This window comes from Enhydra lutris, unplaced genomic scaffold (genome assembly GCF_002288905.1).
Source record: "Enhydra lutris kenyoni isolate GAN:26980312 unplaced genomic scaffold, ASM228890v2 scaffoldscaffold22, whole genome shotgun sequence".
NCBI classification, from domain to species: Eukaryota; Metazoa; Chordata; class Mammalia; order Carnivora; family Mustelidae; genus Enhydra; species Enhydra lutris.
Genome location: NW_019154106.1, coordinates 34,365,735 through 34,379,953, shown reverse-complemented (window position 1 = coordinate 34,379,953; position 14,219 = coordinate 34,365,735). Strand labels below are relative to the sequence as shown.

Here is a 14,219-nt window from a genome sequence, read left to right as displayed (position 1 = left end):
CATAAATGAATAGAATGAAGATCCCTTCTTCCATGGCACTAACATAAATAAATAGATTCACGTATTAGAAGATAATAAATACAACAGGGAAAAGAATAGAGAAGGTTAGAAAGATGGGGCAAGGACAAGGAAGTTGTAACAAGTGACCGAAAGATAAAAAGTAGAATGAGTGAGGGGTAAGGTAGTAGGAGAGAGTGATTAGCAAGATATTGAGCATGAGATTATAAAAGGCTGTGTAGGTCACTGAAAACACGTTGGCTTTCACTCTGAATGCCAAAGGGTTCTGAGAAGTTACATGATCTGAGTTCTATTTTAAAGAGTTACTCTGGCTCTTATGCTATGAATACATTATTGGGGGCAAGAATGTGAGCAGAGGCTCTGTTGGACAGCACTGTAGGAATCTAAGCCAGAGATGATGATGGTTTAGACAAGGGTTAAGGTAGTAGGAGAGAGTGATTAGCAAGATATTGAGCATGAGATTATAAAAGGCTGTGTAGGTCACTGAAAACACTTTGGCTTTCACTCTGAATGCCAAAGGGTTCTGAGAAGTTACATGATCTGAGTTCTATTTTAAAGAGTTACTCTGGCTCTTATGCTATGAATACATTATTGGGGGCAAGAATGTGAGCAGAGGCTCTGTTGGACAGCACTGTAGGAATCTAAGCCAGAGATGATGATGGTTTAGACCAGGGTGGGAGCTGTGGGGAAGAGGAGAGTGATCGACTCTGGTTGTTCATACTGTAAGGTAAGACAAATCAGGACACACCTGGTAGAATAGAACCCAAGCTCTCCTGCTGTGGGAGTTAAACCTTCTAATAGCTCTCCTAAAACATGTGTCATTCACACCTTCTTCATGCCACAACTGTACTCTGGCAACCAACATGCCTAGGCTTCAGGAACCATGATGCTCTGAATGAGAATGAGATCTCCATTCACACTAGAATAAGGTCCAGCTCCTGAAAGACCATTTTTTGTCCCAGGAGCTGTGTGTTCCACAATAGAGATCCCTACTTTCAAACTCACATGGTACCATTGGAGGGAATGCAATGTTCAAACATCAATGCATTTCTCAAAGGCTTGTTACTCAGTCTTAAATCATTCCATGCGTAGAATGTGTCAGTCTGGTATAGATTGGTTTTTGTCTGTGTCTAGACTCATTCACTTCACAGAGGCCTCTCTTCCAGAATCTGAGGAAAATTAATACTTGATATGTTTTCTGTAATCTTGAGGGTATCATTTTCTCTCTCTTTATAGCTGCTAAAAAAGAGCCCACTTCTCCCTAGGAACTAGCTATAACATACAAGTATAGGATAATTTAAATACACGTAAAGGAAGAGACATCTTCCAAAGAGACCCTAGTCCACAGAAATACAGTTATATTACAATTTTATCCAGTTTATATTACCAGAAAAATATTTATGTCTTTAATCACTTGATTCTAGTTACTCTAGAATTTTCCCCAAATATAGGTTGTTACTGGGTTTATAATTGTATAACTCAAGAGGCCTATTATTGAAGGCTTACACAACCAAAGGATAAAGAATTACAGAGAAAAAGGAGAAAGAGAGTGTGAGAGAGAAAGATTCTAGTGAAGTTTTGAAATTAGCTATTATTTTGGCTCACGTCTGATTAAAGAAGCATGCTCTTGACAGAGAATGAACAATTCTGGATATCCTGTTATACTTGAGTAGTTTCTGTGTCCAGCCTCTCATAACACTCCTAACAGCTCTGTGAGTCAAGATCATTGTCTCCAGTTCTCAGGAGAGAAAGCAGGATCAGAGAGAGAAGGTAATTTCCCCAAGCTCACAGAGCTAAGTAAATGGTAAAGATGGAATTTGTGCTTAAGTCTTTGTGATTCCAAACCCTTTGTTCTGTCTACCATACCCTGTGATTTTTTTTTTTTTTCTAAGTAGGCAGTTAGGATTGAAGAACTTTAAGTTGTGCCTGGTAAGTGAAAAGGCAAGTTGGTGTAACACCAGTAGCCAGCACCACAATTTCAAAAGAAATACCTTTGTTATCAGTTTGAATATAAGAACTTTTGTATGACTAAAGCAGGAAAAACTATAATAAAACATGAAATTCTTCTTTCACTTGCCTCAGTGAAGGAGTCATTTAAATGCTTATGCTTTGTATGTTTTAGAAAGATTTTCTTGATCTATCACTCCTACACAGAAACCTTTCCCTTTTTTTTTATTGAATTCAATTTAGTTAACATGTAGTGCAGTATTAGTTTCAGGGGTAGAATTTAGTGATTCATTAGTTGCGTGTAACATCCAGGGCTCATTACATTAAGTGCCCTCCTTAATACCCATCACCCAATTACCCATCCCCCCACCAACAACCTTCAATTCGTTCCCTGTAGTTAAGAGTCTCTTCTGGTTTGCCTCTCTCTCTGTTTTTATCTTATTGTATTTTTTCCTTCTCTTCCCCGATGTTATCTGTTTTGTTTCTTCACTTCCACGTGAGTGAAAACATATGGTATTTGTCCTTCCCTGACTGACTTATTTCTCTTAGTATAATACCCTCCAGTTCCATCCACATTGTTGCAAATTGCAAGATTTCATTCTTCTTAATGGGTGGGTAATATCCCATTATATATGTATACCACATCTTCTTTATCCATTCATCTATCAGTGGACATCGGGGCTCGTCCCATAGTATGGCTGTTGTGGACATTGCTGCTATAAACATTGGGGTGCATGTGGTCTAAATTCAAAGGCCTGTTAATAGTTAACATATACCGTGTCTTCTTCTGTCATTGTTAATTTAATTCCCACATTTTTTACCTGTAATTTAAAACAAGCATATTCAAAGTAGGAAAGTTCTTTGGAAATTATACTTATATGAAAGCATGTTTTGCTATTTTTCCCATGATGATTTGCAAAATACAAGTACCTCAATAAACTCTCAAGAAAAAAATAATCCATGGCCCAAAATTTTGGAAATTTAGTTTACTTTATCGCCTTCTTGGATATTTTTAGCAAGTACACACATATTAAAGTGACTCACAAGTCCTCTAGCGAGAAACCCAAAATTTTATTGACCATGGAATATCTTGCCTCTTTTTTCATAGTACTCTGGGAAATAAACTTTAGCAAATGCTGTTCAATGAAAGTGCCTGTCCTATGGCAATGATGCCCCCTATATCTGAGTGTCAGTCAGATGATTGCCCCATGGTTTTCTAAGAATACTCCTTAAATATTGGTGATACATACTTGAATATTGTTCTGCAAACTTATGAAATCAGCCACACCTAAAATATAAGCTATATATATATGCATATATATATACATATATATATATTAAGATTTTATTTATTTGACACAGAGAGAGAGAGATCACAAGTAGGCAGAGAAGCAAGCAGAGAAAGATCTCTGTTGAGCAGAGATCCTGATGTGGGGCTTGATCCCAGGACTCTGAGATCATGACCTGGGCCAAAGGCAAAGGCTTAACCCACTGAGCCACCCAGGCACCCCCAGGGCTATATTTTGGATATAATGTATTGATTATAAATTTATGAATATATTAATGTGTGGACATAAAACTGTGCAGTTTAAGGTCATAGGACCTAGCCGGTAGTAGTTACTCAATAAAATCTGCTAGAAGAGTAAGTGAATGAATCAATGAATGATTAGTGGCAGCTGTGAGTGTTTTCTCTTCCCTCTGAGCAGAATGATGATAAAGTTTCCAACAAGAATAACTTCAGATTCCTAACTGGCTCATGATTTTTCTGGTTGGGTATTCCGGATCTTGATAACAGTCAATATAAGAAAAATTATTCTTATATGCAATGGTATTATTACATTTTTATGAAGGTTTTTCTGCATTACAAATTTTTATTCATATAAATCCTGATTAAATCAGTGACAATGATTTATGTGGTGACAAGGTGACAGTGTTTTTTCTTTTCAAATCAAATCGTGGCACAATATCATCAACTTTGATTCTAGATAATGATAACTGCCTTTCTATCCTTTGCAGCCAGCTGTCGCAAACCCTGATATCATGTTTATTAAAATTCATATTCCGTGGGATACGCTGTGCAAGTATGCAGAAAGGCTCAATATCAGGATGCCCTTCAGGTACTTCCAAATTTTACTTCACTCTATCTCAACGTATCTCAAAGATTATTCTGTTCTTTGCAAAACTTTAGAGAAACAAATGTTCATTAACTCTTTCTACAGAGCTTTTTCTTCCAAATGGTAGAATATCTTGGACACTTTTTTTTTTCCTCCTCATATGTTTGCCAAATGTGATAAAAAATTATGGTCCCTTGGATGTTTTATAACATTTCTAGGTGGACTGGCCTAAAGGGAGGGAAAAATGGTTGTTTTCAGAATTTAACTTACTGTTTGCAAGATCAGTCTCAGTTCTTATTTCATATGGGTGGGTATAAACTCTCACTGTTTTTGTGGAAGGCAGGATGTATATGTAGCATCCATTTGTAAGCAAAGAGAGTGTTTCTCTTGGTATAGCAGTTAGCAAGAATCATTCCTTGCAGTTCAACCACATAATCTCTTAGATCTGTCCTCAATCTCAGAGGATACATGGGAATGAGTCAGACATTTAACTGACTGCACCAGTCATGTGCCTCCCTATAACATGTTTTTTAAAATAATGTTTACAATTGCTATATTACTAAAACTTAACGGAAAATGCCATTGCAATTCTCAAGATATAATAATATAAATATTAGAACTAATATGCAACATTTTCAAAAAGGTATCAAAGGAATACTAGTTCTACAGGTTCTTAAGAGAAAAATATCCTGTGAGCAAATATGTTTCTGAATTTCTGAGTTGAACAGGAAATTTATTTACTGTAGGAGTTTTTAGAGAAGTGGCTCTCATTCTGCCTGTAGAGTGCATTACAATCACCTGAGACACTTAGTAAACATGAGGTTCCTGGAGCCCTCCCCGCCAGGGATTATGGCATACTAATTCTAGAACAGAAGGTATATACATTTTTAACAAGCATCCCACAGGATTCTGATGCAGATGGCAAAAAAAGTATTGTCTTAGCAATTTTAATAATTCTGACCATTTTTATACATTTCAAGAGTTGGTTTTACAAAGCACCCTTTCCATTTGATTATAGGATTTTTTTAAATTTTAACATGTAGGTGTTCTTGGGAAAACAGTTTGACAAATACTGGAACACAGAGTTTTCTTGGAACATTTTCCAGATTAGTTTAAATAATAGATGTAACATTAACTCCTTAATAACTAACTTCTCGTTTATTTATTAGGTGCACATGAAATTTGGCATAGCCATTGCCTCATAAAAAGAGAATGCTATACAAGCATAAACTAAGTGGCAAAGTGTTTTTATGATGGCTGGTTCAGTTTCCAATTGTCAACTGTTATCAAATTTAAGAACATACATCCTGCCTTAAAATTAAAATATACAATAACAAAGAACTTAAATAGGAAAAAACAGATATCTCTTTTTAGGACAAGAATTTTTAAAAGATTTATGCATTAAAAAGCTTATACATGCTTGGCTATCCCACATATGTATTCAGTATTAAAACCTACATATTATTTTTCACGAAGAAAACCTGCAAATGTATACAGAAAAGATTATTAGCATTATAACCTACCATACAATAATGAGAAATAATTGTTTGAACAGAAATCTTAAGCATTTTATTTAAATTCTCTACTTAAATATATGTATAGAACTTTATACTTAAATCTTCTAGCTCTTTCCTTTTTTGATTATTTTTCCAAAGTAAATATGGTCTATGTATTAGACGTGGTGTTTCAGAAACTACCCAAGAAAATTTCAGAGGATGAAAATAGCTCAAATTTTCTTATTTTTCTTCTATCAGAGAGGACTTAGCTTGTATCTTCCACATTCCAGAAATATTAAGTCCTGCTTTCGTTATTTTTCTTTTGCTTCAAAGGTGGTTCCTATTCCTTCTTACCCCTTTCGTAATAAAAGAGTCAAACATATTTTAAGATGATTCAGTCATCCCCTCCCTTCTCAGTTTGAGTTCCTTAATAGGATTCTTAATCTTCTCCCACAAATATTTTAAACATAGCAGATTGGGGGGGATATTTTTAAACCATTAAGAATAATTTTTCATCACAATTGGGATTAAATTTAGATCACTTTTTTGTGCAAAGAACACTTCACTCAAAGATAAAATAACATAGAAACAGCCAGAGAGCCCAACATATGAAATACGTAAAACTGGAGCTATTCTCCCTGACAAGGTGAGGACCCAGGGTTCCACCTGGGTGACTGCCCATCCCGCTTGGCCCTGCAGGAATCTCCACTCATGACCACAGGGATAAGTGGAACACTGGTTTGGAAAACAGTGCTTCCCATCATTATTTACTTACAGTTTTGAGTGGATGTTCTAAATAGGTGGGTAGGTAGATAGGGAGATAGATGCTGCCTTGATGCAAGGTATAAAATCATAGAATCATTCAAATGAAAAATTAGGGGAAAAATAAAGAAAGCTCTGTCTGTGAACAATATGTAGTTAGTAAAGTACAGGGTGGAGGATTATGGGTAGAAAATGATTTGGTCCTGCTGGTTCACTTATGAAGAAGAATTAAAGAAAAGTGCAAGTTATTATTGATGTCATGGATTAAAAATACACTTAGGGGGAAAAAACAAAATCTCCCCCAACCCAGAAAACTTCACAAAAGTAGAAGAGAAAGAAAACGCTTGTATTATTGCCTAAGCGTTAAATCAAAATGTGACGTACATCACAGGCAGTTTGCTTAGTGATTGCAAAGACAGAAAGAAATCTCACCCTTTAATATAGCCAAACAGATAAACAATAACCAGTCCTCAAGCAAGAGGACCCAACAACACTAATTGTCACACATAGTTCATAGTGAATTTAATTGATAAAGGGTGTTAGTTAGGAAAAGTGAGTCTCTTCATTTTTATTTGCTTTTATAATATTACTTTGAAAAGTGTATATATTCATCCTTTGTGGCTTTCTTCCTTTGTTTTTTCCTTTTATTGTCCCCAAAACACTTCAAAGATTAAAAAAAAAAAGTTTATGAGACATTTCAAACTGGCAGCAATAAAGATAAATGGAGACTAGTATTAAATCTAAATGTGCCCTTGCAATATTCCTTACTGTATCTGTGATTGATAATAAAAATTTTTATCTCCTCTATATAACATTTCTATGTTTTTTGGTGCAAAAAACTATTTTAAACTAATTTCTACATTTGTAGCTTTAAAAAAAAAATTCCTCATTTAGCAAATGTTAATATTAAGTGCAAAGTGATGTCAGGCACTGAAGGAAATAAATGCAACTGTAAATTAAACAAAGACTCAGTCATTTACTCATCAGCTATCTGAGCACCTGCTATTTATCAAACAGTGTGCCAAATATACAGCATGCATATAAAGTGAAATGAAATAAAACCACTACTTTCAAGAGGCTCAATGTCCTGTAGAAGATAGTCTATTATCATTATATAATGATGATGAAATAGTGCGAGACAATCTGTGTAGAGGCAGTTCGGAGAGAAGATGGTTTATATTCCAATGGGGATGGAATTATGTATGCACATGAATTTTCTGTATATTTGAAAAAGTGAAGGGGAAGATATTTAAATGAGTTTAGGATAGACATGGCAAGACTTGAAATTTCATATTTGAATTTAGTATTGAGGTATGTCAGGGACAACTGAAAAAAATATATCTTTTTTAGCAGTAAAACTGGTGTTTGCCATGAAATATGGTAGTTCAGGTTTTCAAGTTTTCTAAGTAGTTAATAACAGTTAGGACCAAATATCGATTGTCCTGACTCAGCTCTGCTTTATAGATGCCAAAGAGGGAAGAATTTAGTGATCCTCTGAAATGGGTTTTGTTGGGTGGGGAAAAAAGGCATTTTAGAAGGCCTTGACTATGAGATTTCTGAGCTCCAAAATGAGGACCTGGTAAGAATCTTTAAGGAGGTGAATTATCCTCTGTCACAAACTTCTGGATTCTCTAAAATCAGACATGCTACACACCTACTTAAAACACTCAATGTTTTTCATCCATTGTTTTTTATCCAAAAACCTTAGAGTCAGTGGTAAGATGCCTCATTATCTGTGCCTTCTTCATCATCCCTGCCAGCTCTCTTATCACTGTGCTCAACTTGCAATTTTATACTCCAGAGACCATCAAAGTAGCTGAAGTTTCCTGAATCTGAAAATACTTGGTGTTGCTCCTACAACCCCATTTCACATGCTGCTGCCTCTGTCAAGAATACCGTGTCCTACGTACTTTATTCAGAGGACGACTCCCACTCATACCTCAAGATTCAACACAGATAATACATGCTCTGAGAAGGTTTTTCTGACTCCTTTCTCCTTCATCTACAAAAACTAATTGAGATCCCGTCCTAGGTCCTTCCTTAGCACTCTCTGTTTTCCTTCATTATTACAATTTATTATAACTATCACTTGTCTCCTCAACTGTAAAGGAGGCTTTTTGAGGGAGACACCCTCATTTTTTCCTCTACATTTTTAATGGTTATACCTTAACATAGCTCGCAGAATAGCTACGTACTGCATACGTGTTTCTATAGAAATATAAATAAATGGATGGATGGATGGATGGAAGAATGGATGACTTCATATAAGCAAATGATCCAGTTAATATGCATTGGGTAGCAGAAGACAGACTCAAAAAATGGAATTAAAAGTCAAATATTCAAAAGTGATCTATTAATTTATCAAAGTTTTTTTTAATTTAATTTCATTTTTTCAGTGTTCCAAGATTCATTGTTTATGCACCACACCCAGTATCAAAGTTTTTTGTTATTAGAAACTTAAAGTCTGAAATTAAGACAACATACATTCAGAAGTCTTACTATCATATTGGCTTATTTCTTGTCTTAGGTACGTGGAAGTTGGAGAGTTAATATACTCAGTATGATTGAATGTTGTCACTCACTGGTTTCTCTTTTTTCACATGACTGTTTTCACCTGTTTCTATTATTTTTCAGGAAAAAATGCTACTACACTGACCGGAGGAACAAATCAATGGGCAGGTCAGTGGGTGATGCGTAATTTGTTTACAACAATTTATCATTTGGGAAAAAGCAAGAAAAATAAAATATTCAATTACCCATATCAGCAGTTGTAAATTTTAGGAATAAAAACTTTGTTGATTTGTTCAAATATTTCCAAAATGACTTATGCCAAATTTAACAATGTTTAAAATCAGATCATCTCTTTTTTTTTTCTATTTACCATTGCCATTCCTGCCATCCTCTTTTTGTTTTTTTTTTTTAAGATTTTATTTATTTATTTGTCAGGGAGAGAGCACACAAGGCAGGGGGAGCAGCAGACTGAGAGAGGCTGAGCAAGGAGCCCATAGTGGGGCTTAATCCCAGGACCCAGGGATCATGACCTGAGCTGAAGGCAGATGCTTAGCTTTCGGAGCCACTCAGATGTCCCAGCAATCATCTTTTGATATAATGTCGTGAGAAGGGGATTTTAATTGCAAGTTAGCATCTCAGGAGATTTTAATTTAAAAAACAGTTATAAAATCAGGATTGATGGGCAAATGATGACCCACTGGAGTCCTAGAAGAGCAGACATGGCAGTCCAGATCTCTTGTTTAACGGAGGTGGTTAAGGGCAGACCAGCCTCCAGAGTGATGAAGTGGTCTGCCAAGGCCACACAGCATCTCTTGGATTGCAGGCCAGGTCTGATTTCACCAGCTGAGCTGCCTGTCTTATCTGAATATCGAAAACATACTTTTTCAAGCACCTCATCTCAAAATTTCTCTCTACCCGCCACAGTAACAGTAGCTATGACAAGGAATTTACCAAACCACAACCCTGAGACAGGAGCAGCTCTCCCGCCGGAATCACCTTGGCCTGTTTCACTGAGGAAAATGAGCTTCCATTTAATGGATGCTAAAAACAAAAAGCTTCTTATACTCAGGTGTTTTTTTCTGTTCATTGCAAAAGAATCATTTAATGAAAACAAAATGTGATAGAGTACACTCTATGGAATAACGCTGCAGGATGTTACATGCAGAATGACACAAAACTGGAATCCTATAGAGTGAACATCAGAGCACTTTAGGAAAGGAATCCGTAAGTCTAGTTCTTTACCAGAGAAAGTGGCCGAATATAATTAGAGCGTTAGGAAGATTTTTTATTTTAGGAGAGGAGAACATTGTTCTCTCTTAAACATTAAGTTTAGATGTGGTAGGAACAGGCAACAAGAAAAGTAAATAATCGGCGGGGGGTTGGGGACTTGAAGTTAGAATGAATAATAAAGGAATTAGTACTTAAAAATTTCTTTAAAATACTAAAATTATTAATGATGCTCCTCTGCCAGGTCAGATTCTTCAGCTTGTTGGGTTAACATGCTCAGATTTAAAATGAACTTTTATCATGCCTCTTGGGCATATTTGGTCCTAGTCTGTATAGCAGATTCCCAAAATTATTTTTATATAATGAAGTAAAAGTCATTGGAAATCAGATATATGAATTTACAACTGCCGAGGGTTTTTTTTTGTTCTTCTCTGCATGTCCCTGCATTGTATTTGATGTGCTGATAAAATGCCTTTGGATTAGGTTCAGTGAGCTCTATAGACTTAGTGAGATTTTGCTACTGTATAATTAGTGGGTTTTCTGATAAACAAGCATCTTTCTTTCAGAGACCAACAGAGGGTAAAATCCTGTATATTAAAATAGCAACAAATTTCTACATTATATAATTTAGTTTTAGAATGTACTTGGGTTTAGAATGCATGATAAACGTGTCTATTAAAATCTAAAGAAAACATTTTTAATAGTGGAAAAAATGTGAGTTTTTTTTCTATTTTGGTCAAACTTTAAAGTAGGCTGGGAAAATAAATACTGTTTTACGCATCATATGTTTCATTTTCTGTTGTGTTTATTATTATTTTCTGTTTAATTCCATGTAATGAAAATTCAATTATATGTTCCAAATAATTGTTAAAATACTTTAAACATTATTACAGCCTACCTTTTTATAATTTACGTATTACAAATAGTTTCTTTGTTCCTTGACTTTCTGGATGCATATGGAAAGGATACCAAATACCTGAGAAGGGCATTTACAGAAGTATATGACATATTAAACTGAGAAAAAGGATGTCATGTTATTTGCTTGAGTTTAGACTTTCACTTAGGAAAATAACTGATTTTGATTCTTTTTTTAAACTTTAACTTTGGAGAAAGTTTAAGTGTCCCCCTTTGCACCACCCCCCGTGTGTGTATGTGTGTGTGGTGACCATCGTTGTTATAAAATTTTAAAAACCTAATTTGTAGACAATTGGCAAGAGAGAAATGAAAATCAATTATATGCACTTAGATTCCACTTGTGCTTTTCCTTTCTTGAAGTGGGAAAGATGTTTTGTGCGTAGGTATCTTGAGCAGTAAATGTTAGGTGATGAATAATGTACGAGCAATTATCCAGCGTTTGAAGACTGTCATTTCTTCTGGCAGGTTGATAGGAAATGGCTATGGTTTTATTGTTGCTGCTGTTTATCACTTGTTTACAAAGCACTTTCATATTCGGTTATCAAAACATCTTCAAAATGACCCCTTGGGGAGGCAGACCAAAGAGTAACTAGTTTTGCAGATCTGGGAGAAAAAGTGACCATTATTATCACTCTCTACTAACCCCATGCCTCCTCCCCCAGATTTCACAGCTGTTTGGGTAGAGCTGATGCTCTGACCAAAAATCCAGATTTTTTTTCTATTTCTGTAGAATTCTCTGCTTTCCATTGATTTTAGCCAAGGAACTTAAAACTCCCTTAGAAGTCATTTTCACAATATGCCATGAAATCTTGAGTCTGCAAGATGGCCAAGGTGAGAAAGATTTGGTAGAGTGTAGATACTGCATTAGATCATGTTGGTGACATGTTGGTGAGACTGGTAGTAGTAGACAGAGTAGTAATACTCTCTTTCCTTATTATTACCATAAGCATTGAGTGCCTACTGGGTTCTTAGCACTATGGATGTAGGCATTATGTATTTAATTCTCAAAATGTCTCTTCCCTTAAGAGATTAGAAAATTGGATAAGAATCAAGGAAGTTGAGTAATAATCTAGAATTTTACATCCCATGATTTCAGTCCAGGCCTGACCTGGACTGACCAGGCCTGACCACATTACACCATCAGAATCATTTACTTCTTCATAGAAAGAATATATGAAAAGTCTATATTATAATATTATTTATGTCTATAAAAAATGAGAGTGGTCTGAAGGCCCTTCTGTTTCATTAATGTCTTTAAAATTCACCTCCCCTTCTTCTATGTTTGTATGTTGTCAGATATAGGCCCTCAGGAACTGTGGTTCATCAACATTTCCTAAGTGCAGTCAGAAGGTATCCTTTTATTTGATTCTTCTGACACCTAGTAAGGTAGAACAGATAGAATCACAGATAAAATCACTTCCCCTCTCTCCAGATAAAGAACCTAAAAGAACCTAAAGCTCAAAGTTTGAAAATGTTTGCTTCAGTTACAATAACCGGCAAATTCAGTCCCAGAAGACTCTTCCTCCACCTCCTCCCTCCCCTGTTTTCCTCACTGTGCCAACTTTAAAAAGCTGGAGTAATGGCTCTATAATCCATTAAGTGATTTATAAATATCTGTGCACTAGTTGCTGAAATACATAGATACTCTGTGATTTCAGATGCTTTCGTTATGTGAGAAGAAGCAAAGTGAACACCTCATATATTGCCCATTTATTATTTTAGGCTAGAAAGAAATGCTTTAGTCCCTGTAAAACCAAAAGTGACTTGAGGTTTAAAAGTCCATACTCTCTGCATGCTGAACTTTACGTCAGGAATTCATTGTTATTTCAAATTATGCATCGTAATTTTACCATAATAGACTTGAGTGGAATAATTCTTAAGATACACTGTTAGCTGCCTCCACATTGCTATACTAAATTTTTTAAAAATTTACATAGCATTGGACAAACAGATATTAAGATGCATTGTACTTGTCTAGGAAACTGTCCTATTCTGCTACTTTGATTCTTACTATTGTGGAAGGGGCCAAAAATTGACAAAGATAGAACCTCATAAATAGTGTGTAAATATTGCAGTTCTTTTAAGTAAACACAATTGTTATTATAGTCACTTGGAATTAGGTTTTCAGAATCAATCTCTGCATTCAATATCTCTTTCTTTTACTTGCTTTTCTTTGTAAAGTAAATATGATTCCGATCAGTATATATACATAAGAACTGGGTGATGACTATAATCTAAAGTTGAGACCAAAGACTCCTGATGTGAGATTTCCTGAAACAGTATCTTAATGTCATGTATCTTGTATCTGGTGTGTGTACTAAACCCATTACCCAAAGTGCGCCCAATGGATAGCAGCATGGACATCCCTTAGGAGCTGGGTACAAATGCAGAATATTAGCTGGTTAGGAATGCAGTAGGCCCACCCTGGGTCAAGTTTAAAATATGACACCAGGGGTGCCTGGGTGGCTCAGTCAGTTAAGTGTCCAACTCTTGATTTCAGTTCAGGTCGTGATCTCGGGGTTGTGAGATAGAGCTCAGTGTGGAGCCTGCTTGGGATTCTGTCCCTCCCTTTACTTCTGCTTTTCCCCCTTTTTTAAAAAATAAATAAATAAATCTTTTAAAAAATGACATAAGACACCAACTTAGAAATCTCTAACAAAGTCACTTTTTTAAAATAGTGAGGAAATGGAGGCAAGAAGTTTAATAACATCTGTCAGTTCACACAGCCACTGTGGTGCCAAGTTGCCTTTGAACTGGGTTTTTTGTTTCTGGGTTTTTTTTTGTTTTATTTTGTTGTTTTTTTTTTTTTTTAAGATTTCATTTATTTATTTGACAGAGAGAGAGACAGCGAGAGAAGGAACACAAGCAGGGGAAGTGGGAGAGGGAGAAGCAGGCCTCCTGCTGAGCAGGGAGCCCAATGTGGGGCTTGATCCCAGGACCCTGGGATCATGACCTGAGCAGAAGGCAGATGCCCAACTGACTGAGCCATCCAGGAGCCCCTGAACTGGGTTTTGCTTGATACCAAGACCTCTGCTGCTTCCCCCAAACCCCTGCTGTTTCCATCATAGCTGGGGCTCACACAACAAAGTGTGTTGCAGACATTTACTTCCTCTCAGTCTCCACTTTAGAGCCACATGGCTGTAGAGGTTTCAGAGAATCCAGGAATGATCTACGGCTACATATACCGGTGTACATACATACATCTATGCACTCACAACTTTGATAAGTG

General features: G+C 36.0%; 1 protein-coding gene across 3 annotated transcripts in view; it reads left to right on the top strand.

Moving 5' to 3' along the window:
* LOC111149717 (anoctamin 3) overlaps positions 1-14,219 on the top strand; it is a 445,297-nt gene that overhangs the window by 333,037 nt on the left and 98,041 nt on the right. For all 3 annotated transcript variants that reach the window (XM_022506952.1, XM_022506953.1, XM_022506954.1), the window contains 2 exons: positions 3,982-4,082; positions 8,972-9,016. In XM_022506952.1, the coding sequence (XP_022362660.1) occupies positions 3,982-4,082; positions 8,972-9,016 (146 nt within the window). The remainder of the gene's footprint in view (positions 1-3,981; positions 4,083-8,971; positions 9,017-14,219) is intronic.